Here is an 18,136-nt window from a genome sequence, read left to right on the forward strand (position 1 = left end):
TACACCGGCGACATTAATTTAAAACGCTCGGCCGTTTCGATTTATTACACTTCGTTTGATGTGCTATTATATCAAAGCGAAGGTGATGATGAATGCATTTAGTTCGCGTGAAAGTTCGAAAGCATTCATTGCGCGGCCCGCTGGTTGGAAAATTATACGGCACGCGGCAAACTAATTGTAAGTATATTTGTCGGCTCTTTATCCTGAGGTGGAAACCAGCGGGAAACGTTACATCGGAAAGTTCGCCGAGTTGACTTTGAAGAGCCTTCTTCACCACTGAGCGGTGGAATTCACTCGAATAAAGTGTTCCCCGGTGTTAGAGGTTCAAGTTTGAGTTATTCGTCGAGCTCGTCGAATAAAGCTCTGGAATTCTGCCGTACCTTGACGTTGACATTGTGTCGTCATGTTCTGAATTATGTTTGCCCTGCTCTACTTACGGGAAAGGAACTGGAAGGAAAAAAAAACACCATCAATCTATAATTTACGCAGTCAAAGACAGGATTATGAGTGAGCAAATATTCCCTGTAACATGTCTAATGATAATAATAATGTCTTTATCTTGTATAATAATGTCTCCCTTGAGATTGACGTTGCATTAATAAACAAAAAAATGTATAATAACTACACAGAAAATTGTAAGAAATGAAATGCAATAGTCACCGCGGAATAAAATAGAAATGACGTAAATAAGATAAGGAAGGTGAAACGAGAAACAAATGGTTTTAATAAATCCGATCGATGAAAAGGTAACAAAGCTAAACGAGATACACTTTATTATTTGATATTTTCGATAAATACAGAGTAACAAACAGATATACCCGTAAATTCTCTTTTCATTTTTCCGTTATCCGGACTCGTCGTGCGTTTATACGTGAATCGACCCTCGCTGTGTTCTTGTTTTCCTTTCGAGATTGCAGTTCGCAGGTCCGCGTGTCGGGAAACATGTCACGATTAAAACTGCCGTGTTCAAGAGATTTCGATTCATAAATCACGCGCAGTATCCGGTGTTTACAATTTCCTGTCGTTTTTTGCCGGTGATTCTATCTCGTACCGTCGGAGTGAACTTTATTTGCGAAAAACTGTCATAGAAATACTATCCTATCGACGGAAATAGTACATCACATTTAAAAAAAAAAAAAACAAATAACAGGTAAAAGTGTAGTACGCGTGCCGTCTACTCTCTACCTGGTAAATGCATTTCGTTTCCATTATTCCTCTGAATTCTCGGTCGGATCAAATTCGGAGCTTCGGACCTTCAACGATCTTGATGGTGTAAAAAAAAAACGAGCTTTGAGTAAAAAAAACGGAGTTGACCTCCATACGTCCATTATGCGTTCACCTACAAAAAAACTATTACATAACATGGAATTATACCACCCTCGAAACAGTGGTTCAGGTGGCCTATTTCAGGTGCCTCACCCTGTGGTATAATTATATCTTCCAACACTTAATTAGTGTTTAGAAATAATCGTCTTCGACATTTTGTTACATTAATATCAATACTTAATAATAATTAATATCAAAATAATTTATTGAGTATCGAATTATTTAGTTTCGATATTGCATTTTATTCTATTTCATCTGCGAAGTGATTTAATATATGGTATATAGAAGTACTCTCTCTCTCGCGAGAGAGAGAGAATAGCCACTTTCCGCAAATTAAAAATTCCCAAAGCGGTGTAATGCAATGAAGTGCACGGGAAATTCGCGTTGAAAAATCTGTACTTCATTATCGGAGCAAGAGAAGATAAAACGAGGCGAGGACGGATTACATTGTCAAGCCATGCAAGACTAACCACGAAAAGAGTAAAACAAGTCGTTTAATCCTTCAGGAACGTTGCCCTCTTGTTGGTTTCTTTCTGTAAGATCGACGCGTTGTACGATGTTCCCTTTCATTTTCCTTCTCTCTCACACATCAACCGTTGCGTCGCCAAAAGTATCAATTGTACATAACTTTCGATTTACTGGAGTTATTGAAAAAACAAAGAAATTCCTAAGTGGCCGGTGTTTCTTTGTGATCCAGGAAAGATCCGCAATCAGCTGATAATGCGTGAAAGTTTATCGCACCTGGGGTTGCCATCTATAAAATCGCGAAGCCAGGACGAACGGCATCAAAACCCCAGACATTTCCGTCTAATCCTAGACACTTTTAACTACTTTTTAAGTTAGATATGATACCATAAAGAAAAGTTTCGGATGGGACATTCGGGCAGAAAATGCAAAATTATCACGATAATTATCAGTATTTCATATTTCATCCCGATATCTCTTATGGTTCAAGAGTTATAGTAAAATGTCTCCAAATTTTCGATCCGGTCCACTGTGTGCGGCCGTCCGAGGCTGTATGTCGCGGTGCAGTATATGCACCTCAAATAATTTTAATTTCGTCAATTTTAAAGTGTCCGCTTTTTTAAAAACATGTCCGTAAAAGGGACACGAGGGACTATATTTTCATTTTTTCAAATTTTTAAAAAGTTCTCTGCTATGAAACAATTTTTTTTCAAATGACTACATTTTTAATAGATGCTCTTATGTTTTCACTATAAGCTCCTAAGAACTCATTCTCATCGGTTTGTTAGTACTAGTCTTACAATTTAACGAAAAAAGGGTGACACCTTTTTTCACATGTCTGTAAAATCAACAATTTTTAAGATATCGAAAAATTCTTTGAGATTCGTTTATAGGTCACTAAAGACTGCAACATATTCAAAGTTGAACAAAATCCAAAACGGTACTCCATAAAGTGTCTGATTTCGCATAGAATGACCCTAGTCATAGTGGAAGAAGTATGAGTGAGTCACATCGAGAAACCCGGACCCTTAAAGGAAATCCGCCCGGACGTCCCCGGACGCACTAAAAAGTAGGACAAATCCGGAGAAAACAGGACGAATGGCAACCCTAATCGCGCTTAATAATCTGACCTTGTGCAACCAACTCTGAAATACTCGTCAGTGCTGTGCACCGGAGTCGTCTCAGAAGAGTTAAAGATGGAGTAAGGAGAGCACGTACGTATCCCGTCACTATAGCAATTCCATATCGGCCCCAGTGATCCCTGCTCTCGTTACAAATGGTCACGTGGCTTCCCGACGCGACACCACGGACCGATTCACAAATCGAGTGAATTACTGGAAGCCGTCGATGGGAATTTACGCGCAACATCATGGACTTTGCGTCACTGGATACAGAATGCTTTCACTAGCGATTGCGAGTTCAAAGCCCGCGGGCTATGTATTTCAAAGGAGTCGGGTTCTACGATAAACGTATTGTTCCGCGATCCCCGCTCGGGGCTAGCATTTCCGTGTCCCTTGTAATCAGGAATATCGATTCGTTGATGGTTGATTAACTGCGATCGATGTCGAGAGCCAATCCGTTGCTGCAGCCGGTGTCAAGATAACGAATGGGGAAAGACCGTTGGAAATTCTCAGCGCGAACTCTGTCTTTCGTATTTGAGATCAAGAAGTCTATGATCAGTGATATCGATACCCAGAAACGTATTAAATTACGCGGCCTTCATCTTGGGCCGCTGGTTCCGGGGAATCCGAAGCGTCATCGGGATTATCGATGCGTCGATAACCGTCTAACTATGCTCGACCCCGAACTATTCCATCGGCACAGTCGGGGGCATGATCGAGCTGCGATCGCGAGGACTGAAAGATGCTTGAAAATTCGAGGAGTAGTTGAAACAGCAAAACCGTCTCGCTGGATTCATGCACAGGAACTCGATTCTGTAACAGACAGTTTCAACGCACAAGAACATATTAAATTCCACGATCTCTTTGCCGGACTACCGCTTCCGAAGTATCTCATCTGCGTCGTCGCGAATATCGATCGGCCAACGAGTATTTCAGAGACACTGGTTTGGATCTGACTTGCGATACCGATGGAACTTGTTTGTTAGTTTTTGAGACAAAGGAACGGCAAATTCTTTCAAAAATTTTAATATCGAGCACTTCTATGGAATAACAAAGGAATACATCGAAGCGGCGTTTTATTAAATTGTCGGAAAAGTTCTTTTCGTGGCACGAGCTTAATGGTGACATGCTATGTAAGCGTATGCAAACGGTATGCACATTGTTTTGTTAATGTTTCATTATTTCCTGAATTTTTATTCATTTAAATGCACTAGTTTACATAAAATTAAATTATTCCGAATTTACATTGTGCACGTAAAGCGAAAGCGAAAAAAATTTTCGGGACAACTGTATATTGGACGAACGTTTGCAAGTTTTTATCATGTAACATAGAAGATTAAATGTTTACGTTTGCTTTAAATATTCTATTGAAATATTACACGTTGTTTTACTACAAGTATAACGATACATAAAAAGTTTATTCTCCTTTCTTTTTTAATGTATGGAAAATACCTGCTGATGGTATCCTCTATCTGGGGCACACCACATATATAAAAAGCATAAACAGCAGAAATTTTATTAATTTGGGATTATACTGGCTTTTACATTTGTATTGAGTTGGCAAATAAGTTCGTTCGGTTTTTGTGATTTATTACACTCTAAAAAACCGAACGGACTTATTTGCCAACCCAATATTTCTTTTTATTTGATACTGTCAGTTTCTTATTCTTCATATATTTCACTTATTAATAGTTCGTATATTTATACTTTATATTACAATTTATTTTTATTAATTTTTTTTAAGCTTTTTTATTATGCAAATTTACAGCTTTCAACTTCAGTTATAACAAACGAGGGTAGAATAAAAATTTAATGTTTATAACAAAGAAAATTATTGTTAAAGTTTGTTTTTATGTGAATCCCTTTTACTCATCAAGAAGAGAAAAAGTTTGAAAGGAGCCACATGTCACAAACAAATAGTTACAGAGATATAAAACCCTACTGCTACAGTCCACACGACCGTGTCGATGAGACAGACTATGATCGTGTGCGTGTCACAAGCCAAACGAAATTTAAATGGACATTCGTCGCTAGGCCCGTACCAAGTGATCGTGTTGATATAAAAAACAATTTTAACAACAATTTTCTTTGTTATAAACAATTTTGCGGCAAGTTTCTCTTACAAATGTCCACCGATTCAAAGGTGTAGATTCAACCCTAGACCGGATGACCATTACTTTTTATCCACCCTGTACGTAGGTAAAGACATACTTATATTCACACTGTAAGATTTTGCAGATCATCAGAAGGACCGCGTAAGCAGGTCACGAACTCTCGATCTCAAGATTCGTCGACCAGTTAAGCCATGCTTTAACTATTCTAAGTAAAGTATCTTTGCGACATGTTTTAGTTTTAAACTGCTGTTGTGTAGCTTCTACTAGAACATAAAAATCCTACTGCGTCACTTTATTGCTATAGCTGTCGTCGTTGAACCATGATTGCGAAGGAAAATATACCCAAAAACTCGGAAACTAGAAATAGAGGTGCCTGTTTACCGGAGTCACTCCGTAGTACGTGACTTCATGGCTGAAGCTGCATCAGTACGATTCCGATGTACCATCCCACTCCATCGAAGTTTAAAACGAATCGAAGGACGCCGAATTGCGCGTTCCGGTTTCTATCTGTTGTATAATTTCTGAGTTCCCATCTCCTCTCTCTCTCTCTCTCGTATACGTATGGCTCAAGACGGGTGGCAAAAGCTGGCATGAGGTGAGACTGTACACAAATATAGACAAAAATAAGTTGACGGTTCATTTTTGATCCATACAATACAATGAAAAAAATCTTGACCTTGAAAATCAAGGTACATTTTTGTCCGAATTTACAAATCTTCAGTGATTTAGATATGGAGAATCATGCTGTACATTAATATTTTCAGAAATAATATTTGACCGTTACGAATAAAAGAAAAAATTAATTCAAATAAATAAATTACTTCAAACAAAATTCTCGCTATATTTTGAGAATCCTTCGAATAAAATACTATTTTAAATATGGTTTCAGGAACTTATAAATAAAATATTTTATTGTCAAATGTGCACGCATGATAAAATAGATTATTTGCTATGTGAAATAGTAATTTACCCAGTTCTGAATAGAACCACCTCATGCTCGATTGTAACGTAACACCTGACTTGAGACGCTCTGTATACGGAGTTCCCGCGGTCCGAGTAGCATCGTTCGACAAATTGCAGTTTGCTTAGCCTGGATCTGCGCAGCCGTCGTTTGTGACCGCACGCGTCCCCGATCGCTCTCTCACGACTTTGACGAACACTTTGTCTACGCTCGCACGTGCCGGCTATCGGCTCTCGCCATGACGAACACGCCGGGAATTTAAATCGAACGTTTCTACATTCGTAACGAGCGATCGCCTCCATCGGCCTGCTGTGAATCGGCCCGAAACGGCAGTTTGTTTTCTTCTGCAATTTATACAATTTATACAAACCGCTCGGAGGGGACGCTGTTTTACGACGGTCGCCGATATCCGGACAATATGACAGCTTTCGATGGAAACGATTGTGAGGGTAGTCTCATGCGGAAACAGCAAAATTCAACAATTTTGAGTAATTCTTTTCAAGATGATGTTACGTCTTACGTTATAATTTTTTTGTAACTTTACTTAGTTACTCTTTCGTAATACAGAACAATTTTTCACATTATTTTAATTACTTGTTTCTTGGTTATATCAATTTCGTATCCATAAAATGAAAAGAATTACATACAATGGAATTATTCTAGGGCAGAAGAAATGTTTTTTTTAAGTTAAAATAGCTCCGACTGTAAACGGTCAGTATGAGAGTGCATGCAAAAGAAATATCTCTATCGAATAATTCAGCTTGATCTCCGAGCGGACCGCAGGCGTCGCGTCGGGGTGTCTTCGTGAAAGAATTACGGGCCAAGTTAAGAAACAACGATCAGCCGGCCAGCAAGTTATGTGGTCCAATTTATTAAGAGACTCGCGAGACGGCAGCTGTAATTTCCGAGGAGAGTCGTGCTCATTTTCCGCGACGTCTCCGAGCTCAGCCTTTGTCGATGAACTCGCCAAGTTACGTTTAAGATGCGTCAGGAGATTCCGTAGGCGAGGAGCGGTTATGTTACATCGGCTACACGTTGGCCGCAGGTTACGTTGTCGGAATTGCACATGTGAAATCCTGCCGCCACCTAGCCCGAGGACGACTTCCGAGTTTCATATGCACGCGAGCAAACGAAGCGGGCAAGTGTTTACGTGGATACGTGGCTGTTACGACGATCGGGAGGAGCCCTGACTTCCAACGGAACGGCGCATTACCGCGTTTGAACGTGTTTCGCTGCGAATTTCCTCGAGTTCCATGCATGTTCATACTGTCGTTTATATTGTACTGCGGAGGACGCTACAACGAGCACGCGTACTACTACGAACGCGCCTAATTAAAGTTTGCACACGAAATGCGCAAGATCATTTGAAGTCAAAAATACACGATTGAGTGCGCAACTTTTTAGTTTATGTGACACTAAATAAGTTATTTCAATTTTCTGACATTTTTATTGTTGCTGGTTCTACACTCTACGTTCCAATAAATGATATTTTAAATTTCTCGATTTGCAAATCTGCGTGAAATGCGCGGAAATTTAACGTCGAAGTGAAGAAATTAGGTTAAATTGTAACAATGTAAAAACATAAAAAGTTACGATTATGAGGAATGTTACTGTTCCGGCAAACCGGTGCGCATCCGATCGGCTTTACCGACTTCGCGTGGCCACGATCGGGTAACGTCACGTCGTCGCGGCACCCCCCACTTTGCGTCCGCGGAACGCGTGAATTTCGGCACGCACCGGCTGATCAAGAGATCTATTCCAATCTATTCACTCTGTTAACGACCTCGCGTTCAACACATCACCGTTGGCAGTCGTCTCGTCACACTTCGTCTTACGATACGCGTTCGTCGCCTCGCGTATATGGTTCCACTCCGCGTTCTCCACTATCGTGGCCATCACAATCAGTTTGCGACATACTCAATTATATGTACATTTTGTTATAGTTTTTCATAGTAAAGTGTTTGTTGACCAACGTGCCTCACTTCAACGTTCACCCACGACTATCTCCGAATTCCCATATACGATCTACGAACAGTTACACTTGAGAATGTGAAAATTATATTATAGTGAAAATTCCACTTGTAAATTCATCTACTACAACACGGCTGCTCTGCAATACTTCCCCAATTTAATGATGCTAACGTTCCTTTGATCAGATTCCAGGAATGGAGGTGATATTCGAAACATCAAATTCACCGTAATTGTATCTCGTCAATGAGCTTGCACAATACATTCCCCGAATATTTTAGATATTGTCATTGCTTTTCAATGGATTAGTTACATTGTATTGTGTTCGGAATTTGTTTATCGTATCTCTCAGACGATCATACATTTCACGGGATCTGAACTTTGACTGTTAAATATTTGCCATGGAATTGCAATTGATTGAAATATCTCGAAAACATCTGCATTATTACCTGTAAAACATTTATATTACCGGATAATTTACTGCATTCGAAGCTTATCAGTATATTAAATTCGGGAGCATGTTAATACCTGTGACTGTGACGATCATTATCGTCTTTGGAGGCTCATAACTACGATTGGAAACTGTAGGTAGCTGGTGACCCATGGTGTTCAACTTATTGTCAACCTAAGTCAGACATGAGCCCCGATGAAAAGGATTCCCTCCAAATTTATGCGATTACGAGAGTCCGGTTGGTTCGTCGGACAGTGGAATCACACTTGAATTTATGCAAACCCAAGCGTCAAACGGACGAAGAGCACACCAGTAAATTGTAATTGAAGGGGTGGATGGATAAAGGTGTCAATTAACAAATTGTTTGTTTTCTGTAAAAGAGTTTTTAGCGAGGTATGTTGTCCTTTTTTGATGAATGAATTATTATCATTTTTGTATTATAGAGATTAACTATATAACAATATATATATATATTTGTAATTGATTTGTGTTATTATCTTCATTCATCAAAAAAGGACAACATACCTCGCTAAAAACTCTTTTACAGAAAACAAACAATTTGTTAATTGACACCTTTATCCATCCACCCCTTCAATTATTAGACTGCGGATGTTTATGCAATTTTCAATTTTTGTAGACACATTATAAGAAAGTGGAATAAAATAGTCTTATATTCCGTGGTAGTAGCCGTTTTAGATGTGAAATAAACAAAAATCTTACTTGATTCTGTCATATTTTATATCCTAGCATTTTTTGAAAATTTCCAAAAGCCATAATTGCATAAAGATCCGCAGTCCAGTAATTACTTAAATAATACTTTTGATAATTATACTAAAGAGGGTTCTCACCTCACCGATTTTGATGAAACTCGTGTGCAGAATCCATTCTAGTAACAGCAACAGATTTTTGAGAATATCTCGGAAACTGAAGCCGAGCGGCGGCAACATATATAGGAAGACATTGTTCACACACACACCCTGACAACCTATGTCAAGATCGTCAAAATCGGTGAGGTGTATCCTTTTCTGTATAATTACTGTGCTGTTTAGTAGTATGTGCACGCAACGACAGCTATAATAATATGTATTTGCTAAACTTTCCGTGCAAAGTAAAATCCGTTTAGGTATACATACTACGTAACAGGAGCAAAGTCCCAAAGAGAGCGACAAACGAGACGCGTCAGTTTGGACCGAGGGTAGCACGTTCGATCGTGACAGATCGGTTTATGTCGTGTTTCGGAATCCCTGGCGATCACGTTCGCGCGTGTCTGAACTTAAGCTGGCCCTTTCGTCAAGGCGTTCCCGAGGTCCTTGAGTCTACTGAAAAATGGCTCATTGAAATTAGTGTCACGCGGAAGCACCGCTGTGCTAGGTATACATAGACAGTGACCATAAGTTTTCGACGCGAGAGAACAGTTTCCAAAAACATTTTCCTCCCCTGGATCCAACGCTAACGCTACCAACTGTGAGACAACAGCTGCTTTGATGTTCTCGTAATCCCAACGCCTTCGTTTGTCCGCGGTAAGAGAGAGCTTTCCTGCTAGTAATCCCAATATTTACCGAAGGGGTGGTTCTACTTGGTAACACTTTGGTAACCCAGACCCTATTTTAATAATGATGGATCGTATATACATATATGTATGTATATAAAAATAAGTAAGTGGTTATTAGTATGAAATATAAGTGACAACAAATATTGGGTTTCTTATGATAGTTTTCTATTAACCCTTTGCAGTCGGAACTATTTTAACTTGAAAATGAAACATTTCTTCCGACCTGAAATAATTCCATTGTGTATAATTTTTTTCATTTTATGGATACAAAACTGACACAATACATACCTCATACTGTAATAATGTAAACAATATTATGGGGATTATGGTATAGCAATTTTCAGTGGCGAGTCCGAGTCCCCTCTCGACTGCTAAGGGTTAATACTAGGTAAATAGTACTAGTAAATACTATTTCTAATATGTTCTTCATTCGAAGAGTCGGGCCAAAATTTTTATTTACATAAAATTTTTGCCCAATTCTGTTCATCCGTTATGCATACAAAACCGAATATTTACTTCATCAATCAATAGTGAAAGGGTTTACTTGCCTTTATACACATGGTCCATTGTTCAATAAATCTTTTCTTTGAAACTTTGAGCAAACAGGTCTGATAGATCTTCAAATACTGGAATCTGTAAATTTTGAGGATGATGTTTTCTACAAAGAAAAAGTTTCCATGCAATTAATAAATAAAGCCACATTTTTAAAAATTGTGACATGCGGTATATGTCCTTTAGTCGCAGATTCTCCCTCTTTCCTCCCCGATTCACTGTTACATAAAAGAGGAAAGGTGCAAATGATGGAAAACGTGATTTTCGCGATGAAAAGCTGAATACTAGGGAAAGCGGCTTTGCTCCTGAGAACTTGGAGTCGCGAAGTTCGCTAATCCGTCGATGTCGCGGTTTCTGCGTTTTCACGTTTGCGCGTCGCGTCGGGAAGCGTAAAAGTAAAAACAGAAATTCTTACGGAGTGAAAAGATCCTTATCAGAATGGAACGACTGCCGCGTCTCGCGATAAAGTAGTTTTTTTATCACCTTATCCGCGATTTACACGGATTACATTTGTCTTTTTGCGTCACGATAAAAAACCTGTCTAAAAGAGGGGAAATGAAAATAACCATGGAATGAATGGAATAAACATGATGTTTTTGCTGGGTTCTTTTTTCAGGAGATGGAAACGTCAGCTTCGAAGAGTTCGTGGGCATCGTGAGCAACATCAGCGCGAACGAAACTACCTCCCCCGATCAGAATCAGGAAGAGAAGGAGTTGAGGGACGCGTTCCGGGTATGTTTGACTTTTTTTATTTGTTCCCTTTGTGTTTTGAGTGGCATCTATCCATTCGCCGTTTCAGTAAAATCACTAGTATGGAAAGTCATGTAGATATACTATTTCGCTGTCCGAACACCGCATCCGTTTAACGATCTAACAATTCTGCGGTGACATTTGAATACCTAGTTTCTGGTTGCGGGGGACGGGCCTAGCGAACGGTTTTTACAACTGCAAACTTTGGATCGTGCAGACGAAATTTATCGATAAAATGGTTATTCGGTGCGGTTTTTCGAGGCTGAGAACACAGAGTGCAGCGAGGTGCGACAGGATACGGATTAGAGGAACAGGAATGTTATCTATTCGGTAGGGCAGATAACTAGGGAGCTAGAGAATGGACTCTTTGTGAATAATGGGGCTACAGTGGATTCAAAAAGTATTTGAATACTAAATTTTCTGTTTCCGAGAAATTGTCAGTATTTAAACTATGTTAATTTCATTTAAAAATACAATAATTAATTTGAATTCATTTTAACCCTTTGCAGTCGGGGCTATTTTAACTGGAAAATTAAACATTTCTTCCGATCTAGAATAATTTCATTGTACACGACTTTTTTCATTTTATGGATATGAAATTCAAATGATATCTTATGCAATACATAAATGTGCAGTGATTGATTAGATAATATTTTTAATAATATAAACAATATTGTGAATAATGGTACAGAAATTTTTAGTGGTAACTCTCTGAGTTAAGGGTTGTTAAGGGTTGAGGGTTTAAAGCTCGAAGCCTTTATTTTCGTAGCAGTAGAGTTCAGTGCTAGTAGATAATTGAAACTTTAAACACGATTTTGTTTGTCATTTGTCATTTAACAACATATTCTTATTTGTTTGTTATTAATTTGGTCTGATCGTTCCATGTAACGTTTTTCCAAAATTCCATAGGTTTCTATATACACGTTCATACAACATATGTAATTATATTAATTTCCGCATAAATTGCAATCATATCAACTCACTTTCCGATATATCGGTAACAGTTGCAAATTGAATGAAGTATCTAGCAATGAACTGCTAGTCAAATGCTATTTGGAATGTGTAACTACATTATATTTCGATTTCGTAGGTACACAATGATGAATATACAATAATAATGATAGTATTTACAATGTTCAATGAATTTTCCAACAAAGGCTCGCGCGAAACTGAAAGCTAATGGTGATGTAGCTGTGGTCGATTGACTCGTGCCACTGATCAGGAATACTAATGTGGTTTGTGGACTTTGATCATGTATTCGAATTATTATGAGATTATTCCGTGGAACGGTGATATTTTCAATGACATAATATATGGAAACAACGTTGAAATAGATACTGCTATTAATTAATTTTGATCGCAAATTACAATCTAAATAATGGCGTTTAGTGTCAACTGAAATATCTATGTATAATATTTCAATATAACAATTTTATGTTTAACTGAGTTTACGAATTGTTTAAACTGGAGAATTTTTATTTACATGTTAAGCAACTATCCACGTATAATTATATTGCGCAAAATCGTGATCAAAAGATCTGCATTTTGTCTACCAATTCGAACAATATTGCACGTAGATATTTGTACGGATATCCGTTGCGGAAATCAACGTAATGAATTAATTAATCAATAAGAGTAGAGAGAAACAGGGGGAGAAAGAGAGATGTACGCGTGCGAAGTTATAATTAATTTTAGAATTGAAGTTGAATGTTTGGTTTCCTCCCATATTACATAATTAAATGAAACATTTCTTTACTCGCGAAACAATTAGGGGGCCACATCATTGACAGTAAAACAGGTTCGGTGGAAAACGCGCTCAGAATAATATTTCGTCGGTAATGAATCTTCTGCAATATTCAAGAATATTTTAATAAACCGTGAGTTACTTCGCACGAATTTTCGGCACGGGTTGTTATTTTTACAAGGGAACGCATATCACAATGATCAACAGGTTTGGTATTAAAAAAGAGAAACACGTTATTGAAGCACGTACAATATCGTTTGCATGGCGCAGAAAAGATTGATCGTCACGTGTAGCGTGTACGAGAAAGAAGTATGAAAGCGCAAGGAACGAATGCGCGAGGAATGACGTGTTAAGATGCGATGATAAGAAAATCTATTAGCAGAAGAAGACGTTTATCAATAATCGGATTGAGTTATTTATGAAAAACTCGTTTACTATTCGAGTGAGCCATGTTCCGCGTTCCCGGTTGCGAAGGAAATTCCAGTTCTGCGCTGTATTCTACGGTCTTCTTGCGTCCATGTTTTCGGCACACGTTCGCCGGGAGCAAAGTATAAAACCCCGGCGACGCTAACCTGCATTCCCATGCGCATATTGTATAAGTTAGTGCTTCTACGTGCGAAGTAGCAATCCGTTAAAGAAAACAAATCTTTGCGGCCGGCGAACCGTGAAAGACGAAAGAACTTCAGATCTCAAACGACGCGGGATACGCGTACGTGGCTCATGAATATGTTCCTGACGTCATAGGGGTATGTACCTTTCACAGGGAAAAATATGCGAATCTGCTTAGTTTGATACGGACCGAGATGTGTTCTTCTTACTTGGCTACGTGACATCATGCTATCCGCCGTTAAACCGAAACATAAACAGATTTCATCTCTGCAATACACTAGGCAATATTAATGGGACCAAAGAACATTAAAAAGAAAAGAAAAACCATAAATCGAGAGCAAGCCTTAAAAAGTTTCAACGAAATCGTATGTATTGCAGAAGTTTCAGCCTCCTTCAATCATTAGTGCATAAAGATTTATAATTATATTGGTTACAACCAGACTGCGCACATTTATGGAAAATAAAAATGGTCTCCATTAATTGTATGTTTCATTTCGTATTTAAAACCACAACGGACATACGAAACAATAATAATAATAATAATAATGATGAAGATTATAGAAATGTTTAATACAGGATCTAACAAACCCCACATGACTAGTTAAACGTCACTGCAGTCTAATGCATAGAATAAACTCTTAAATTGTAAATATCCACACAGTTATAGTGTATTTTACTGTGAAGAATACGATAAAATCAGCATTAAAATAAACTGTCATATTATTTCGAACCCATTCAACGTTTTTATTATAAACGTCGATTTCATTCGATGTTAGCGTTCCGTTAATGCGAATTTCAAATTGCATAAATAATCGAGTAATGAGAATAAGGGCATTAAGTTCTATAGCTGAGGCAGACAGGAGATACGATAAAATAAAAGACGTACTAACGAATACTCATTATTTAAAATGATACTAAAATGTAGAACTTTCTTAGGAGCTATAGCTTATCGGTCGTTGACCCCGGAAGTTTCTGGTGTCTCTTGTTCTACGTGGAGTTAACTGGATCTTCATGGTATTGAAGTCATCTTAAGCAATACGATTCAATCAATCGCACGACAGGTGACAGATATCCTCTGTTGATGACGATCCGCTTGTAGATCTACAGCTGATCCGGTCTTCGTTACGCGTATCAACTCCGCAGGTTGAACAGGAACGTTAATAATAATTGTCGGCTAACGAATGATGACAGATTTTATTCTACAACACAAAGCTTTGAACTTGCCGCGCCGTTTATGGAACATCTACAAAGGAATCGCGCCTCGTCCCTGTTCTGGCTAAATCCAATTAAATCCTGCCACGATTTTAATACACGAATGCATTCTCGCGAGGCTTTGTTTGAGCGGCGACACGCAGACGCATTTTTTTCGAAAAACTATACTTTTGCCGAAAGTGTCCGCTATGTATTAACTTTCGATTTCGAATCTGTGTACAGGTAATGTTTCCGTTACATCTTGTCGCTTTATTTGTTCTACAGGCTTCGGAAGTGGAAGCAATTTTATTTAAGTATTTTCTTAAACGAAACATAAATTCGAACAGAATTTCTTTAAAAACAAAACCTATTTATTTCTGATTTAGAAAGCTCGTGAGGACACTAGAGTGGAGCTTACTTTTCAACTATGTACTGTTGAGTACGCCCCCCCCCCAAATTGTTCCATTTTTAAAATTTTAGGTCGATTGGACGTCGGGAAGACGTGGCACATTGAATGCGAAGTTCTGAAATAGAAACTACTGCACGCTAAATGTGAAGAGTACACTGAAAATTTCAGTTAAATATTTTATACCTCCAAAAATATCACAAGCACAAGTTTACTTTGTACGAATTAAAATTATTTCACGTTAATTGGCCTGTCTAATTTTTTAATAGCTAAGATCCACCCTAGTGGACACCCTGTATATTCAATACTGTGTCAAAATTACTTTTAAATTATTATAGATTATCTAACCGTAATTTAATTTAATTGATAATAATTTCAACAAAACTTTTCGCCAGCGACAGATCATGTACTCAATACGTCGAGACTAGTGACTCAGGGTTATTACCCAGAAGGACAGGAGTAGGTTTTCGTTAGATATGTACTGGATGTGTTCCCTAAGATTCCCAGTACCCTCCCAGTTAGCCTAAAGAAAATCACCTTGGGGGTTTAGTCAGTAGAAGTCTGACACTATCCCATCTTTTCCCCAGAAGAGGAGGGATTCCCCCACATAAAAAAAGAAAGGTATCAGTTAGATTTTGCTGAGGTCTGGATTAGAGCTTTGGGACGGAAACTAAGGCGGAGCGGCAATTACAGTAATCGAAAAGAAATGTTCAGAACCAGCAAATCATAAAAATCGGTCAGGTAACCAAGATTCCGAATATGTAATTGTTGCTTCGATTTTCCAGTCTCAAATAGAAGCACGGGTAACTGGTCGTACTAGTCTGATCAATGCATGATTGTTCTACTGCGTCATGGGATTCCCAGGCAGGATTCGAAGTGATTTTGTATTCATCGATCGGATCATGTTCACTCGAGTAATTTGGGCAATCCGATGATCGAATTACTCTTTTTCGCTCCAATGCAGGAAACATGTACATTAAATTCGTACGTTAAATTATGTTTTTCGAAGAATACTCCACCGAAGGTTATTTGAAGGTTATTTCTAATAAAAGTAGACTCTTTAAATAGCCTTCATCTTGTAAACAATGACCTTCGAATATCGAAAAAGAAACCTTGGAGAAATGTTCTATATGAAAATAATTTCCTGAAGCGTTTTTCTTACGAATTTTCTCGTTAAAACCAACTTTTTGGTGGAAGAGTTAAATGGCTCACCCTGTATGCCATTGAAGAAGCCAGGTAGAAAACAAAAGTGAACGACGGAGATTGTGTGTGTGTATTGCATACCTTTTTGCACGCGTCAAACGTATTACTCGTGTCTCTCGCATTCTTTGCTGGGTGACGTCGATTTTCAATGTCGCGTCGCTGTGAAACGCATAAAGTAGAAAGGCTTTTATTCGATAGGAGCATGTAGGTCCATCGAAGGCGTGAACAGACTAGTCGATCACTTTGCAGCCTCGAGACGCCCGTTTCTTGCTGGCGAATGCTTTAAATAACTACCGTGTCTTCGTCCAACTCAATTCCCTTTGTCGTAGAGTTACAGCATTCTCAACCGAGGGGCTCAGTTTGTAAAATCCATTTGACACCGTTTTCTCTTTCACCGTAATGACCCGGCATGCTCGCCGCCTCGTGATCACGCGAACCACTCATCAACCTGACGAGCAGGAGCTCGTTAAAGTAAAAATTTGTATTATTCATGAGACGACGTATGAATCAACGTTCATTTTAACGCACATCAAAGTAACAGCAGACACATCGAAGTAATTACTTCAGCGGTGTCTGCTACTGCGCGGAAGTCTGTGTTTATAGTCTGAGTTATTATGCGCCGAGAGTAATTTGCTGTGTCAGCATTACACGAATGTGTGTTGTGGAAGAAAAATTATTTTCACTCTTCATTCATGTAAAATAATTAGTCTCATCGCGTTAAAATGTACACAGCGCCCGCTTTAGCGGTTACGTCATCCCGGACAAAAAGACAAATTGCCGCCCCTTAAGAATATTATATGTATACATATATATTTTAAATCAAGGTACATAATTTTTATTTTCAATAAAAATCAAATCTTTTAATTAAATTTTAATAAAATCAAATTTTCTATTATTTGGGTATTTAACACATCAATATTTTTTTCACACTTACAGCCAAAATGGCGTCCCGGACAAACGTCCAATATTTTAGGAGTAGACAGCGGATCTTCATGTAAAATAGAAATTTTCTACGTAAATGACAACAAACTGGAGTGAAACAGAAAAATTGATTTTCTTTCTTAATATTTTTAAATTCTTCTAATGTATTTAGTGGGTGAGTATGCACATTGTACAAATGTAAGTACACTTTGTGAGAAATAATCGTTTTTCAAAATCATATAGAGCATTACTGAAATGTTTTCCTTGGTGTATCGGACTCCTAATGTTATTATCGTTTTAAATGACACCAACTCTCATTTGTTCCATAAATGCATAAACCCCACTGTCTATTTATGAGATTTGAATTCGTTACTTCTTTGTCGACAAGTTGACAGTATGTATCTTGTTATAAGTTCCCCAACTCTCCCTCGTTTTTCTTCATCCTAGAGGATGTGGAAGGAACGTGCGTAAGCAGCTTCGATCGAAGTGCCGGAGGAGTTTGCAGGAGAAGAATTCAAAGCTTTCAAGGAGTTACAAAGTCAGCGAGCTGGTTGGAATTTAAGTGCGTGAAATCGCAACTCGCTAAGACGCGTGGTTTCCCGAGCTAATTTAAGTAGTGAATGGAATCCTTGCACGCGCGACGCGGCGAGCGGATAAAGCTGTTCCGCGAGAGAGGACCCTCTGCCGCACCCCGTGGACGTTGTTAGTAACGAAAGGAAGCACAATCACCGCCCATTTCAAAGTTCTAATTGATAAATCGAATCCTCGACAAGTTCCTGCAGGTGACGAAAGCTTTTAGGTA

The 18,136-nt window shown here is 38.5% G+C and overlaps 1 protein-coding gene and 1 long non-coding RNA gene across 2 annotated transcripts in view; one reads left to right on the plus strand and one right to left on the minus strand.

The window, feature by feature from the left end:
- Window positions 1-18,136, plus strand: part of LOC143207365 (uncharacterized) — a 93,283-nt gene that overhangs the window by 46,301 nt on the left and 28,846 nt on the right. Inside the window, exon 4 of the mRNA XM_076420756.1 lies at window positions 11,127-11,242. Coding sequence (XP_076276871.1) covers window positions 11,127-11,242 — 116 coding nt within the window. The remainder of the gene's footprint in view (window positions 1-11,126; window positions 11,243-18,136) is intronic.
- On the minus strand, window positions 4,715-8,708 carry LOC143207368 (uncharacterized). Its single transcript, XR_013008658.1, has 3 exons — window positions 8,484-8,708; window positions 5,997-8,404; window positions 4,715-5,627 (listed from the first exon to the last, which is right to left on the minus strand). It is a non-coding gene; the product is annotated as an uncharacterized LOC143207368 (long non-coding RNA).

This window comes from Lasioglossum baleicum, chromosome 3 (genome assembly GCF_051020765.1).
Source record: "Lasioglossum baleicum chromosome 3, iyLasBale1, whole genome shotgun sequence".
Taxonomy (NCBI): domain Eukaryota; kingdom Metazoa; phylum Arthropoda; class Insecta; order Hymenoptera; family Halictidae; genus Lasioglossum; species Lasioglossum baleicum.